This window comes from Caenorhabditis remanei, chromosome III (genome assembly GCF_010183535.1).
Source record: "Caenorhabditis remanei strain PX506 chromosome III, whole genome shotgun sequence".
Taxonomy (NCBI): Eukaryota; Metazoa; Nematoda; class Chromadorea; order Rhabditida; family Rhabditidae; genus Caenorhabditis; species Caenorhabditis remanei.
Window position 1 is genome coordinate 10,893,272 of NC_071330.1, and position 16,141 is coordinate 10,909,412.

The window sequence follows — 16,141 nt, forward strand, 5'->3', positions numbered from 1 at the left end:
CGAGGTTGAAGCTTCTGACACCATTGAGAATGTCAAAGCCAAGATCCAAGACAAGGAAGGGATCCCACCAGATCAGCAGAGACTCATCTTCGCCGGAAAGCAGCTTGAAGACGGAAGAACTCTCTCGGACTATAATATCCAGAAGGAGTCCACTCTTCATCTCGTTCTCCGTCTCCGTGGAGGTATGCAAATCTTCGTGAAGACCCTCACTGGAAAGACCATCACCCTCGAGGTTGAAGCTTCTGACACCATTGAGAACGTGAAGGCCAAGATCCAAGACAAGGAAGGAATCCCTCCAGATCAGCAAAGACTCATCTTTGCTGGAAAGCAACTTGAGGATGGACGTACTCTTTCCGACTACAACATCCAGAAAGAGTCCACCCTCCATTTGGTCCTCCGACTCCGTGGAGGCATGCAGATTTTCGTGAAAACGCTCACCGGAAAGACCATCACACTCGAGGTCGAAGCCTCTGACACCATCGAGAATGTGAAGGCCAAAATTCAAGACAAGGAAGGAATCCCTCCAGATCAGCAGAGACTCATCTTTGCTGGTAAGAATAATTGTGAAAGTTTCATTCACTAATTTTTAATTTTAGGAAAGCAGCTCGAAGATGGTCGCACTCTTTCCGACTACAACATCCAGAAGGAATCCACTCTTCACTTGGTTCTCCGTCTTCGTGGAGGTATGCAGATCTTCGTCAAGACCCTCACCGGAAAGACCATCACTCTTGAGGTCGAAGCCTCTGACACCATTGAAAATGTGAAGGCCAAGATTCAAGACAAGGAAGGAATTCCACCAGATCAGCAGAGACTCATCTTCGCTGGAAAGCAACTCGAAGATGGACGCACCTTGTCGGACTACAACATCCAGAAGGAGTCGACCCTTCATCTCGTTCTCCGTCTCAGAGGTGGAATGCAGATCTTCGTCAAGACTTTGACTGGAAAGACCATCACCCTCGAAGTCGAAGCCTCGGACACCATTGAGAACGTCAAGGCTAAGATTCAAGACAAGGAAGGAATCCCACCAGATCAGCAAAGACTCATCTTCGCTGGTTAGTTAGCATAAAATGTTTCTAATTTTAACCAATATTCTTTCAGGAAAGCAGCTCGAAGACGGTCGCACTCTTTCCGACTACAATATCCAGAAGGAATCCACCCTTCACTTGGTGCTTCGTCTTCGCGGAGGAATGCAAATCTTCGTCAAGACTCTCACCGGAAAGACTATCACTTTGGAGGTGGAGGCTTCCGACACCATTGAGAATGTCAAAGCCAAGATCCAAGACAAAGAGGGAATCCCACCAGACCAGCAAAGACTTATCTTCGCTGGAAAGCAACTCGAAGATGGACGTACACTCTCTGACTACAACATCCAGAAGGAGTCTACTCTTCACTTGGTTCTCCGTCTCCGTGGAGGTATGCAGATCTTCGTCAAGACCCTCACTGGAAAGACCATCACCCTCGAGGTCGAAGCCTCTGACACCATCGAGAACGTCAAGGCCAAGATCCAAGACAAGGAAGGGATCCCACCAGACCAACAACGTTTGATTTTCGCCGGAAAGCAGCTCGAGGATGGACGGACCTTGTCGGACTACAACATCCAAAAGGAGTCAACTCTTCATCTCGTTCTTCGTCTTCGTGGAGGAGATATGTAATTCAATTCACCCAACTTGTTTCTCCCCGATCTCTGTTCAATTCAAATAACCCTTATTTATTCCGTATTCCTCTTGGAATAGATGTATTTTTTGTGAACGAGCTCTGAATAAAGTAATTTCTGTAAACCTGTTTATTTCAACAATAACAATAATGAAAAAAACCTAGAACAATTAACTACAATGAAAACAATTATAGGTCCGTTTCTCTGATGAATTCGGCTTTCAAGGTCTGCGAGTTGGCTTCAGTGATTAGAACTTTGGCATATTGTCCGGGATTCAATTGAGACTTTGAATTATCGAACACCGCTTTCACCCCACCATCAGTTCGTCCATGTGAAAATGCAACATCTCTTTTCGATTTCTGAAAAATAGCTTTAATTTATCAGATTAGAGATCAATGTGGCATACTCCTTCCAGTAACACTGTCTGCTCTGTTCCAATAAGTTTCTGATTCAATTTCATTGCTTCTTCTCGGAAAACTGTAGTCGAATCCAAATGTCTTCGTGCCTTAACATTTTCAGGAACGTCATCGGTAAGCCTATGGTGAGCTCGGGTTTTCTGAAAAAGTTTTCTTAAAGGATACACCAAACAGAATACTGTCTCACTCCTCTCATACTGTAAGGAAATACGAAGCAGAACGAATATCCAACTTCTCGAATCAAGGAAAGTGTATTTTGATGAGCTTCTTCGGTTTCTCCACAGAATCCGGCAATGAAGTCGCTAGTGAGTGAAACATCTGAAATATGATTGATTCAGTTGAAGATAAACGCCGACTTACTTGGCAGAATTATCCGTATATCATCGACTAGTCGTAAATATAAATCTCTTGAATATCCTCTTCCCATTCGATCCAATGTCTCATCGTCTCCACTTTGTGCTGGAAGATGTAGCTGTTTGCATAGATTCGTACGTGACGCGATAAACTCGATTAGCTGAAAAGAGAACGTAGAAACTGCATTATATCTGTATTCTTACCTGCATCGGGAAATCTTTCGGATGTGGAGACGTGAAACGGAACCGAACATCTGGAGCAGCATCTGCTACTTTTTCAAGAAGACTCGTGAATGTCAAACCTCCGCTTTTCGGTCTGAAATTTGAAAATGCTGATTTCATTGGCATCAAATATATTCACTTATAGACAGTTTTGAATCCAGGAACTCTATCTTCGGTTGTAGACGGATTCATAGGGAAATCCATAGATGTCATATCTCGATAACTATTGACATTCTGGCCCAGCAGAGTAATTTGTTTGTATCCTTGGTCTCGTAATCTTCGTACTTCTTCAACAATCGAATCAATCGGACGACTTCTTTCTCTTCCTCTGGTAAACGGAACGACACAGTAAGTGCACATATTGTCACATCCACGCATAATCGAGCTGAAAATTAAATAGTGATTAGAGAAGACGGAAACCCGCGAAAATACTCACATAAAAGCAGTTCTTGATTCAGCATCGACACGAATTGGTTGAACATCTGCATATGTTTCATCAAGAGACAGTTGGACGTTGATAGCATTTGAACCACCGGAAGCAACGGCGACTAGTCGTGGAAGGTCTCGATATGAGTCAGGCCCTTAAATAGTTCTGATACTTGTAAAGTGCTCAGTCGGATAATTGACAAACCTGCGACAATATTCACAAGATTCCGCTTCTCCAACAAGTCATGCCGAACTCTTTCTGCCATGCAACCTGTAAGATATGAGATCTTTGCATTTATCAGAACGAAAAACAAACCCAGTACTCCAACGATCTGCCTCTTGTTCACTGAATTCGATCGTATCAATTTCAATTGATTCCAAACTTTCTTCTCTGCTCCATCTCTAATTGAACATGTCATTAAAAGAACAATATCTGCTTTTTCTTTTTGGTCGCTTTCAACGAATCCATATTGTGACATTATAGATCGAACAATTTCCATGTCACTGACATTCATTTGACATCCATATGTCACATAACAAACTGTTTTTTCCATTTCCATTCAAATCCTCCGGACTCAAATACTCTTTTGTGTCTTCAATTGATGGAATAATCGATTTTTGTCGTTGTTTTTTGGTTCCTTCTCGAATGAAATCTGATAATTGGAGACCATCTGATGGAATAGCTCGTTTTGGTTTCATAGAAGAAGAAGTACTGCAACCGGAATGAGCTCGAGTAAACGTGGAGCATGCGCCTACCCCCCGAAGCCACCATTGGCGGAGCATTCTAAAGTGAAGAAGATTTAGAAAGTTCGGTTTTGTTTGTTGCAAGTATCTGATGTAAATCTACTGATCGATATTCAAATAAGAATAACATATATTAATCAACAGGTTTATTTAATTTGTATGTTGAGCAAGTGATCGGGAAGACATGTTTTTGGAATTTAGAAAACACAGAAGGCAGAACCAGAAAAAATGAGGAAATGCAGTTAAAAACTAGAAAATTGAGAAACAAACTACAATTTGATATTTACAAAACAAAAAAACAGTAGAAGGAAATAACGGAAACAAGGAATTCATACTACTGTTTGGTGGGTTTTAGTGGAAATTAGGTTGAGAACTCCTCCCACAAGATGAAGACTTCCAGTAACAAGAACGAGAATCTCTTGTGAAGAAGATTCGGTTTCAATATAATCAAATGCAGCCGAAATGCAATCGAACACCTTCATTTTATCTTTTGTGATTCTATTCGGATCATCCATAGATTCTTTCCATGATTCCACACATTGAAGAGCTTTTTCCATTTGTTCATCTCGAGATGCATTCAGATTTGTTGAATCTGCCGATTTATCTACACTCGAATATAGTTGAGTGGGGCATGACACGATTTGATCGATGCCGAGAGGCTGAAAATGAAATTTTTTCGATGTTTTTATTTTTTTGAAACCGAACCTTCAAGTATTGAATCAGTGTAGATGGGGATCTATCAGCTGTACATTGAAACAACATAATCTTCTTTACGTTCTCTTTCTTCAGAAGAGTAATTTCTTCTGATGCCCATTCTGCACAAGCCTCCATACTTTTTGGAGTATGTGCTCCATCCAGAAGATACGTGATTTTTTTATCGGTACTGATCACTTGACTTCTTCCCGGCCAACGACACGATTCTATGGCGTCACACATCCACGAAGGAATATCAAATCCTTTCCCAATTTTCGTTGAAAGAGATACTCCTGGAAGTGGAAAATGACATTTTTCAGCCCATGTTTTAACGAGTTGGAAGGATAAAGAGATGTTGGAAAATTGATGAAGTCCTCTTATGCCTGGAGAAATCGGTCGAGAGAAATGATAAGCGGATACTGGTGGAGCCTCAGCAAGTGGAGTCGATTTGGATTTCGCTCGGGAAATGAGAACCTGAAAATGTTAAATAGACAACGTATATATTTCAGTGATTGAATAAACAAAAAATAAAACTACGTGTTAAAAAGATTCGATATCAGAATCAAACAATGAGAAGTATTCTTTTCGTACATTTTTCGTAATTTACTAGAAACGCCTTTTACAAAATGTTTGGTAAGTGACTTACTTCCTCTGCTTCAGGATTAGTTGGTGAATAAATCGCAGGTACATCCTTCTTGAAAATTCCTGCTTTATGCCACGCGATTTCTGATAGCTTTGACCCGAGAATAGAAATATGATCATAGTCAAGAGTTGTGACTCCGCAAACTTTCGGATGCTCGATGACATTCGTACAATCATATTCTCCACCAATCCCTACTTCCAGTATCACAACTTGAACGCCTAATTTGATGAAGATTCGAAATGCAAGAAGTGTTAAGAACTTGAAGTAGGCTGGCATGTTTTCACTATGTTCCTGACTGATAATGTCGTATACTGAAAACAAAATTATTCGTCGTAGACCATTTCTAAAATCCCTAAACTCACCGTGGAAAAACTCTTCAGCAAACGTCTCTTCATCCACCGGCTCTCCATTTATCCGAATTCGCTCTCTCACATGAACTAGATGTGGGGATGTATAAAGTCCTGTCTTGAGTCCTTGTTTCCTCAGAATAGCTTCAGTATACGCGCAAGTGCTTCCCTTTCCTTTAGTCCCGCTCACATGAATGATGTTCAAAGATTCAAGATTCTTCTCCGAAACTTTTAAAGATTCTAGATACTTTCTGCATTGTGGAAGATTCATTGTCTGCAGATTCTCTCTTTGTTCCCGTAACTTCTTGATCGTAGCCGCATTTGACTGAAGACTATTTAGAAGACGTACGGATTCTTCATAACGAGATACAGAAGACGATGTTGCGCTTCCAGATGTCATTCTAAATTGGTTAACACAGCAAGCTATTGGATATGTTGATGGGCGGAGTAGTCTGTTAGTTTGAGGGAAAGATCGCATCATTTTGAAATATTGTGGTTTGGATGAAAAGTTTTTATACGTAGAAGTTTAATTTTCATGCATCATGCTGTTAGCTAATTGTCAATTTATTGTGAAAAACTATTTAAAACCCTATCAAAAAAATAGTTGATAAGGTTTTGTCTGCATTTTGACGTGAGAGTGTGTACATACTTTGCGCGTGAAAGAAAAAAAATTCATAGAACAACCACTTCGATTTTTCGTCTTTTCCGGTCAACTCGCGCACTATATCAAAATTTTGTTCTAAATTCCAAATTCTAGTGCAATTTTCCAATCGAATGAGTGCAAAACCAATAGAAATAGAAGAAAAATGAACTAACTAACCTATGTTGTAGACAATGAGAAAAGCGAGAACTGATACCAGTGGAACTAATACGGTTAATGATACGCATTGAGGGCACTGATTCATATGATAATGTGACATAGATCGATCATAGATCGTTAATGGATGTGTCCGCGGGGGGACATAATTTACTGATCTTCACTTCCTCCGCTGTTGTCTGTTTGTTCAGTTCAGAACCCTCTCAGCTGTCTATCTCTTTCTCTATGTTCCATCACTAGACGTCATATGCTGCCAAGTTCCTCTCCTTTTTTCTTTTTGGTTCAGTTGTTTTTCTTTCAGATTGATTCGTTTCTTTCTCCTTTGAACGATTTACTTCTTTGTTTCAGGCCTTTTGAACGGGTCGATGAGTCGAGTTGCAAGGTTAGGAAGGTGTCTTTTTGTGAACGGAAGGCGATTCGAAAGTCGTCAATCAATTTTACAGATGCAAGGTAAGATTTTGGTTAGAGATTTAAAGATGTTAGGCAATCTAAAAACTTTTCAATCCTGATCATGTAGTAGTGAAAGTGAAATGACAAGGTTACAAATTATGTCTGATCTGGTGTAAAGGTCAAAATCCAATTTAAAACTGACAGCCTTGTCTTGAAATTTCAAATAATTTCGAGGAAATTAAATATTCTTCATGACTTATTTTATCAGACTGACATTATAGAGGATCGTTAAAAAGTTATAGCTAGTTACTGAATACGATAAGAAAGTTGCATAAAACCCAAGTTGATCTCTGTGTCAAGATGCGTCTCGTGGTCTTCAAGCTCACACCACTTGTCTCAATTACTTCACGTGGTCTTCTTTTCGTTAAACTTCTCGATTAAATAATCTAAAATACGTTTTTTGAACAATCGGTTGCGGCGGTTTTCAGGCACATTTCCGTGAAAACATCAACAGCAAAAACCTGTTATTTTGAAGTCACCAAACATCAGTTCTCTTTTGAATCTCTTTTCGGAACCATCCAAAAGTAATATACTCCTGAATATTTAGTACTGTAGGTTAATTTGTGAATATGGTCCATTTCTACAAGTTTTTCGAAAATGAATCGCTTTTCGAGTTGAACTTGAGACCATCTGAAAATCATTCGTAGAGCCTATAATTATTTTTTTCTCATAAATATTTAAGAATATCCGACTTTTGAACTCGAGAAGTTCCGATTTTCTAACTTTGATCTCGCTTTGATCTCGTTATCTCAAGACTAGAAACCAAATAACTCTTGCTCGTTTCTCTTATTCTTCTTTCTTTTTTCCTTTTTTTTGCTCAACAAGTATCTATCGGCTGATCCATGTCCTTCCTTTTCTTCCTCCTCTTTTTTTCTGCGACTCTGAAGCTCTTCGTTTTCTTTCTTTTTCATATTTTCTCTGCAACTACAACACGTTCTTCACTATTTCTTTTCGGACCTCATGCCCTCCATTTGACACATCGCTGCTCTCTTTTTCGTTTTACGTATTTCCTCCAAAAAATATATTCTCTTTTCGACGTCCCGCCGCTACTGCTTCCTCGTCGAAACACGTCAAAACATGTCGACGGGAATTTCAACAATTCAAGGTTAGTAAACGAGTTCAAATAAGAAGCAATCTAATGGAATATACGGTCGAACGAAACGGTATCCGATTCCAGATGACGTCGGCTTGTCGTCTTCAGAAGTGGACAGTATTCTCACAGTATTTAAGAGCGTATGTTCATTTTCATTCAGCACTGTTTGAAGTCCGTTACATAATTTGATAATTTTATATTTCTGGCGTCGTAACCTCCGTTTTTCCAAAAGATTAGAGCCGCAGACGTATTTATTTCTTAGTCAAATTCTTCTAATGGGACAATTTATCTCGTTTCTTGCGTATGAATCTAATGATATTCGATGTAAGTTTTCTTTTGAATCTCTTGGTTTTTGAACCTACATCATCGATAACGCCCAACTGAATAATTAAAGTCTTCATCTTTCTTATACTATAAATAATCGCATTCGTGAGATCTGCTCCAGATGACTCACCTCCACTAATCTGTATCTATCTCCATTTTCTGCAACCATCTGACACGTTGATTCCGTCCGCATTGAAACTGTAATTTTGATAATCGTAAAATATTTGAAAGTGGTTATCAATTGAATTTTATTGCTCCCGCCTCTGAATTCTAACTCTCTTTGTCTGCACTTCTCTACCAAAAATGGATATTATCAGTTCGTACGTCACAGAAGAAACTGACAGAACAAAGAGCTCAATCGTAAAATCTGTCCGATAAAGTGCCCTTCGCCCATTTTGTGGCGACGAAAAAGTACAGTGGCTCTCTCTTATCATAAAATCTTCCCTCTTATCAGTTTTAATTTATATTCGATGCCCTGTCTACGATCTGAATAAAAGGACTCGAGCGGCGACCAGTTACCATCTCATTCGGAATAGTTTTTCTTTGCCGAAAAGCTTACTGTCTCCTCACTGACATGACAGCCAGGGCATGCCGGTACCAAACTTCCAGTTTTATTAACCTCTATCTATCCCCTCTCTTTTCTTCAATTACACTTTTGTCAGTGACAACAGTTAGATCGTCAGAGATACTGTCGAAATGAAAGACATAAATCTTCACTTTTTTATTCTTCTCGCGGCAACGATAGGAGGGGAACGCTGCAATGGGCGGAGCCTAAGAGAACTATAAAGTTCTCGAGATTCGAAACAAAAACTCTTTTCTTCTCCCTTTTTTCGTAGATCGTTTTATTTGCCTTTTCGTTCTTCGCAAAAGAGAGAATCTCGTGATTCTTTTATGTTTCTCTCACCTTCTACGACTTTTCAATAACTTTTCGGTTTCGAAAAGATGTATAGATCACCTCGTGATAGCTTATCTTTAAAGAAATAGATCACAAATGACTCGAATTTTCATGAGTTTAATTGTTCGACCTTGTTGACCTCCAAATCGAAATCACGTGCCTCCTCATCTTCACGCCTACTGTCCACTTGTCTCGAGTTCTTGTACTTTTCTCTTTTTTCTTTCAATCCAACTTCTCCCGATTGTCCACTTTTAATGCATTTCAATAGACGAGACCACTTGAAAAAAGTTATATTAGGGGTCTTCACCAATTTGGTTAGTATTTATAGAAACGTTGATTTTCGAAATTCTCACATCTTCCTCGTATTTTCGAAATCTATTTATAAAAATTGGACTATGAATTCTCCCAACTCAAGTAAGTAAACACTTCAGCTTATCAATGAACCGTTCTTCTTTTTTTCACTTATCAACCGTAATTCTTATCTTTGTCTGTTTTCAGCCGAGACACTCACCGATTCACCACTGTCCACGTCACTGGAACCACCACAGTTCAGCATGTTCAAAGCCACTGAAATCGCCGCAGCAGCAGCTGCATGTGCTGAAGCCGAATGCTACGAACAGCTCGAACAATTGAAGAAAACCGAAGTCGTCCCACTTCTCATGGAATGGTTTGTACAACAACAACAGATTATTTGTGCCAATCCAACTGAAGTGGCTGCAAAACTCCGCAAGATGGTCGCTGGTGGAGCTAGAAAGACAGTAGTGATCAGTGATTTCGACTACACTCTTTCTCGTTTTGCAAATGAGAAAGGAGAACGTCTCTCGACTACTCACGGAGTTTTCGACGACAATGTGATGCGGCTGAATCCGGCTCTCGGACAGCAGTTCGTGGATTTGAAGAACAAGTATTATCCGATTGAGTTCTGCCCAATATTGACTCAGGAGGAGAAGATTCCTCATATGGAAAAGTGGTGGGGAACATCTCATTCATTGATTGTCAATGAGAAATTCTCAAAGAACACAATCGAAGATTTCGTTCGTCAATCGAGAATAGTTTTCAAGGATGGAGCCGAGGATTTCATTCAATCACTCGATGCACACAACATTCCACTCGTCATTTTTAGTGCTGGAATCGGAAACATCATTGAGTATTTCTTGGAGCAGAAACTCGGAGCAATTCCACGTAACACTCACTTCATTTCCAACATGATTCTTTTCGACGAGGAGGAGAAGGCTTGCGCATTCTCGGAGCCATTAATTCATACATTCTGTAAGAATTCGTCTGTAATTCAAAAAGAGACCTCGTTCTTCCACGAAATCAATGGAAGAGTCAATGTCATTCTTCTCGGAGATTCGATGGGAGATATTCATATGGATGTTGGAGTTGAACGTGATGGACCAACTCTCAAAGTTGGATATTATAATGGATCGGTTAGTTTCTTGAATTAAATAAATCAAAATGAAATGAATTATTTTATTTTTCAGCTCGACGACACCGCCGCTCTCAAGCACTACGAAGAAGTCTACGATATTGTGCTGATCCACGATCCAACTTTGGATGTCGCTCAAAAGATTGTCGATATGATCAACTCTACTCACTAAATTCCACATCTTCTAACTTTTCTGCTCTTGTTTCTTCTAATTTTCATGTTCTATTCCCCCAAATTCCTGTCTCGCTGGCGAGTGAAACAGTCATCCACTACTAAACACATTGTTTTATCCAATTTCTATCTGCAATTATTCGTGAATGCTTTTTGAAATTCAACACCCGCCTTCTGTCACCGGTCGTATTGCTTTGTATCCCCTTGCTTTTCTTCCACAAAAAACCCGATTCAAAACTTTACTAATCCCCGTTTACATTTGACCTTTAAAAGGTTCTACTCGCTAGTTTTGTATGTATAGATGGTAAATGAAGAGAATAAAATCTTTTTATTGATCAGATTTTTTGGTTGAAATACATAGGAAACAGTTTGACATATGAGATCCAAAGTGGAAATTAACACCACTTCGAGACTATTGATGGTTATTAGAAATAGTTAAAACATTTTGAAAAATAAAAATAAAATGAAAGCGGTACTAATTTATGTGTATTACAGGTTTAGTTTAGAATGCATTCGATCTACCGACGTTGCTTCTTCTCTGGCGGATATCCTCCATCTCCGTATGGTCCACCTCCAAACATTCCTCCAGGTCCTTGTTGTGGGAAGTCACGTCCTCCAGCTGAAAAAAGAACAAACTACGAATTAACCGATTCAATGCAAATAGGACTTACACATTCCTCCGGGCGGTCCGTTGTCACTCTTGAAAATCTGAAGCAATCGTTGAACACCTTCAATCATGTTACTCGTCCCATGTGGGCCTTGAAGCATTCCACGCGGTCCTCCAGGTCCTCCTTGTGGCGGTCCACCGTGTCCTCCTCCTGGAGGTCCTCTCATATCACCGCCACCGCCCATCAATGGTGGTGGAACTCCTGTTGGTACGTTGAACATTCCTTGTTGGGGTTGCTGGAATTGTTGTTGGAATGGTGGTGGTCCGCCTGGTCCTCCTGGCGGTCCTCCAGGTCCACCAGACATAAATCCTCCTTGTGGATGGAATGGCTGAACTTGTGGTGGCATTCCTCCTGGCATTCCACCTGGCATACCTCCAGGCATACCTCCTGGTGGTCCACCAAGTCCTCGCATTCGTTCACGTCGAGCAGCTTCAAGTCGTTCTAACTCTTGTTGACGACGCTGGAGATCTGAAAAATCAATTTGAGTAATTGAATAGGGTCTAATGAATAGATCAGCAATACAGTGGTGTATAGAATAAGTTGTCTTTTTACATAATCCCCTTGACGGCAGTAAAGTGTGAAACGGGCGCTTGTGAGTATGCAATTAATGTTTTCAAAATTAATTCTGAATTAAAATCAGTTCTTTCAGATAGAGTATTCTTTATGTTTCCTAAATTGAAGTATGAGACAAAACTCTCCCAAGATCCTTTCATACATCTTCAAATATCTTGTAGGAGAAAGATCGAATTTTTTTAGAGCTGCAGAAATTGAAAAAGTAAAATTTTATGAACTATCAAACTTTTTTCAGATTCTCAACCTGAAAAAAGGGAATGTAATCATTTTCCTGACCTACCTCCACCCTGCCCGAAAATGCCTAAACAGGGATGTGCCTATAAAGGCGCTTTGGGCGCTGAAAGATTTCAAAGTGGGCGAAAATGCGACGAGAGAGTGGGTAAAATCGAGAGAGTGTGATTGCGGCTCTCCATTTCGCACACTCTTTCTCGTCGCATTTTCAAATTTTGGCTGAAAATGCGAGGCGCTCAACGCCACCCGGGCACATACCTGTGCCTAAAAGCTTCAACTTGTAAGAAACTGGAGTGTCTATAGATCCTTTCCATAAAATTCGAGCAAAATTAATGGAATTTTGAAATTTCCGTGCGTATGCTTTCGCGGAATACGATAATTTTAAAGACCGATATCACTTTAAAAATTGAAAGCAAACGGCATGTTTCAATTAACCCTTCGTTACCCCCAATTTATAAAATTTTCCTTAAGCATGCATGGAAATAAAAAAGGATAGAAAACATATGATAACCTTCTCTAAGCATCTGAGCTTGATAGTCTTGATAAGCGAGTTCCATATCAGATTCCAATCGACGACGAGATTCACGGAGCTCTTCGTCAAGTGCCGCACGTCGTTTCTTCTCCACATCATATAACTCCTTCCACTTCATTCCATATACATATTCGAAGCTGTTTTGAGTTGGAAAACGAGGTCCGAGCTCACGTTCCCTAGATTACAAAATACAGTTACTTAAGAGTGGAATGTCATTATGTTTTGGAAAATGTATAGAACTAAACAATAAAAACCGCTACTATGTTAATTTGAAATGTGGGAGACTAAAACAGTTTCTTGAAATTTAAAGTTTCTCATATGTTTACTAGGAAACTATTTGAAGAGACTTTCGATCCACAAAACTAGGGTTAAATACATAAATTTGCAGTCCTGCAAACTAGATCGAGAACATGAGAAGATTCTAAAATTGTTTGAAATAACCAATGAATTAAGATCTATGTACAGCAGAAATACACTTTTACGCTTACAAGAACGTTCTCTACAGTCCAAAACTTACTTTGAGAGACCCGGTGTACGTGGGATCATTCTCTCAGCCAGTCCATCGTCCTCGTCTCTCGGCTCCAACACTTCACATATGAGCGGTTTTGGACTCCTACACAAAAAAAATGAGCGTGTTATAATGAGAATACACAGATGAAGATGTTTCCTAACCCATCCCGAAGCTCCAAAAAAGTTCTGCGCGAATAAAAAATAAACAATTTGAATATATATATATATACACTGGGCGAGCAGCCTTCATTTTTTACACAAAAATTCTGAGTTAAAGCTTGTTGAAACCTAAGAATCGCCTTCCCAAACGCTATAAAAAGTCCGTGGGAAGGAAAATGAAATCCATAAGGTATCGCAAGTAAATATTGCCCCGTCTACTCTACACTTTTCGCGATCAAACAGCCCCGAATTGAAACTATAAGATGCCACATGAGTGTTCCCAAAGCATTGGAATTTCTCAGATTACTCACGCAGTTAAAAGAAAGACTTTTTCACGAATAGCTGCCATTGCTTCGTTACAATTTGGTTTTCTTTCAAATTCTACGATTCCTTCTCCGGTTGGTCGTCCCTTTTCGTCGACAATATGAACAGCCCTTTCAACATCTCCAAAGTGAGAGAATGCGTGATAGAGCATCTCATTGGAAACAGTTGGCGAGAGTTCTTTCACTCTTATCGCCGCACCGTGAACTGCGAATCTGACACGTACTTGACGGCCATGGATAATACGACCGTCGATTGCCTCCTTGGCGCTTTCGGCATGAGCACGAGTGTCCTGTTAAGTAAAATGAATGTAAAACAATATGGAAGAATAAGAATAAAAAGAGAATAGCGACATATTCGATATATTTCACACTTGGAAACATGTATCACATAATTTTTACACTAGGAATCAAAAATTAGATACTTGAATGAGGCAGAATATTAATTCGGATGGCAAGATAATTTGTAACGAAATGTAACCGAATTTGCTCGAAGTTTTAGCAGTCAACATTGATGTCCTCAATACTATTATGAACGAGTAATTTACAAGAATATCACTGAAAGTTGGTTTCGACACCCCTTAAGGTATTGAGCGCTGGCAATACATGACTGAAAACAAGTTCAAGTTAGCAAAAAAAGCAAAAACTGAAGAAAAATAGTGTCATGTTTATTTGCTGGTTTTTGGCTAATAGTAAAATTCAGATTTTAATCAGAAGCTGAGTGTTCATAGTAAATTTTAGGATTTTTACGGCGAAACTTCAAAAATATTCGTCAAAACATTTTTCAGATTTCTGAATCCGCACCGGATTCTCCCTTGTTTCTGACATCTTCAGAAAAGATGAAGGTAGTACAGTTCGAGTAGGTGTAGTAATCAAATTACTCTAAATCAATTTAAACCAATGAGCTGAAAACCTGAAAACGCGTCACCGAGGTTACCGCAGCTGATCGTAACAGTTAGGGGTTCCATTACTTTGGCGGTTTGCACAATAGTCCATTCAGAGTTAAGATTGAAGACGCACATTTCGGTTTAACGATATGGAGTGATAGTAAATTGTTCACATAAGTTATTCAGTCCACTACTTTCAGTATTTCGTTCACAAGGGAGTCCATACATTTCAATAGCATTAATCTGAGGGTAGTCCTTTTTGAATTCAGCTTTTGGCAACCTCGGCTTCACGTATTGAAGAAATAGAGGTAGGAGTCAATGAGGAGAATAAAAACAACAACAAATAAACTGAAATAAACTAACCAGTCTCAAAAACGCAAATCCTTTTCCAGAGAGATAACACTCAGCTATATCTCCATGAGGAGAGAACAATTCCTTTAGCTCGGTTTCTTTAACTTCATTTGGCAAGTTGCCGACGAAGAGACGGCATCTTCCAGTGAATTTCTTTTTTGGAACCTCGTCCATCAACTGCGATTCGGTGAACGCAGCTCCGTTGAAAGCGGTTCCACCACCTCTTCCACCACCACCGGCGCCACCGCCTCCGCCACCGCTTCTATGACCCCCACTGCTCTCATACGGTTGTTGAGCTGGGGCAATTCCACGTTCGGCTCCTCCACGGCTCCCGCCGCCACCTCCGCCAGTACGAGCAGAACCACTGCTGCGCCTTGAAAAATGACAGTTACATTAAGGAAAAAAGAGAGAAAAAACTAACTTGTCACCTCCTCCTCCTCGCAGATCTCGAGGTTGTTTGCGATCTTCTCTCTCATCGTGACCATTCGAACGACGGTTGTCTCTTCTTCCACTCATTTTTGAAGAAACTTGTATTTTTTGTTTCCTGGAAAACACCGTGAATGAGCTTGAGAGAAAAAAGGAAAAATGCGGAGTTATACGAATCGATGAAGAAGGGGAAACGCGGCCGAACGCAACGCAGAGGGACGCGTCGCGTCTCTCTTACTACACATTGCCTCGCTGGCTGTGGCCAGCGAAGAAGAGAGCAAAGAGGGGTGATGAGAGGAAAACGAACGGAGAAGAAGACATAAACAACGATATTCTGCGTAGAATGTTATTAAAATGAACGCAAACTTCGAATAGAAAATTAAATGATGAAAGTTCAATTATTATCAAAACCGGACGGAATTGGTTAGAAAAAAAACTAAATGAAATAGCAAAAGAAAACAGTATCTTTAAAATTCAACAATGAGACAAAAATTCTGATTGATATCGAGGTTTTGTGGTAATTTTTATCAGGAATTTATCGAAAGAAAACCAAAGCGGTTTAAAGGCGCACTCAATAAAGTACAGTAAGACTCTCGCAGTGATTTCAAGGAGCTTTACTGTTTTCGATCAATGGGTCTCGCACCGATTAAAAATTACCATGAGAAAATGTTTCTCTAGTAACTTTATGTTTTTTCCGACTTGTCAGAGTGAATTTCTTCGATCGAACCGGGCAAAACAACGGGCTCACTGTGTCGAGCCATCATCAGGCAAAGACGAATTCGTTTGATTTGCATGCTCTCGAAGAAC

General features: G+C 39.9%; 5 protein-coding genes across 5 annotated transcripts; 1 reads left to right on the forward strand and 4 right to left on the reverse strand.

The window, feature by feature from the left end:
- Nucleotides 1–1,842: 1,842 nt before the first annotated feature.
- On the reverse strand, nucleotides 1,843–3,571 carry GCK72_010669 (uncharacterized protein; the record flags this gene model as incomplete). The annotated part of the gene is made up of 9 exons (XM_053727982.1): nucleotides 1,843–2,013; nucleotides 2,061–2,210; nucleotides 2,258–2,388; nucleotides 2,431–2,584; nucleotides 2,628–2,739; nucleotides 2,785–3,030; nucleotides 3,082–3,226; nucleotides 3,277–3,342; nucleotides 3,388–3,571. 9 exons carry the CDS (start codon nucleotides 3,569–3,571, stop codon nucleotides 1,843–1,845), a joined length of 1,359 nt encoding a protein of 452 aa, XP_053587559.1.
- Nucleotides 3,572–4,144: 573 nt separating this feature from the next.
- On the reverse strand, nucleotides 4,145–5,979 carry GCK72_010670 (uncharacterized protein; the record flags this gene model as incomplete). The annotated part of the gene is made up of 4 exons (XM_053727983.1): nucleotides 4,145–4,474; nucleotides 4,521–4,982; nucleotides 5,155–5,462; nucleotides 5,514–5,979. The coding sequence occupies 4 exons, from the start codon at nucleotides 5,977–5,979 to the stop codon at nucleotides 4,145–4,147; spliced, it is 1,566 nt and encodes a 521-aa protein (XP_053587560.1).
- A 3,207-nt stretch (nucleotides 5,980–9,186) lies between these two features.
- Nucleotides 9,187–10,067, reverse strand: GCK72_010671 (uncharacterized protein; the record flags this gene model as incomplete). The annotated part of the gene is made up of 3 exons (XM_053727984.1): nucleotides 9,187–9,354; nucleotides 9,589–9,674; nucleotides 9,911–10,067. 3 exons carry the CDS (start codon nucleotides 10,065–10,067, stop codon nucleotides 9,187–9,189), a joined length of 411 nt encoding a protein of 136 aa, XP_053587561.1.
- On the forward strand, nucleotides 9,473–10,678 carry GCK72_010672 (uncharacterized protein; the record flags this gene model as incomplete). Its single annotated transcript, XM_053727985.1, has 3 exons — nucleotides 9,473–9,491; nucleotides 9,576–10,507; nucleotides 10,562–10,678. 3 exons carry the CDS (start codon nucleotides 9,473–9,475, stop codon nucleotides 10,676–10,678), a joined length of 1,068 nt encoding a protein of 355 aa, XP_053587562.1.
- A 517-nt stretch (nucleotides 10,679–11,195) lies between these two features.
- GCK72_010673 (uncharacterized protein) lies at nucleotides 11,196–15,424 on the reverse strand (the record flags this gene model as incomplete). Its single annotated transcript, XM_003110931.2, has 7 exons — nucleotides 11,196–11,296; nucleotides 11,349–11,813; nucleotides 12,661–12,857; nucleotides 13,199–13,294; nucleotides 13,662–13,963; nucleotides 14,921–15,281; nucleotides 15,330–15,424. 7 exons carry the CDS (start codon nucleotides 15,422–15,424, stop codon nucleotides 11,196–11,198), a joined length of 1,617 nt encoding a protein of 538 aa, XP_003110979.2.
- Between the last annotated feature and the right edge of the window lie 717 nt (nucleotides 15,425–16,141).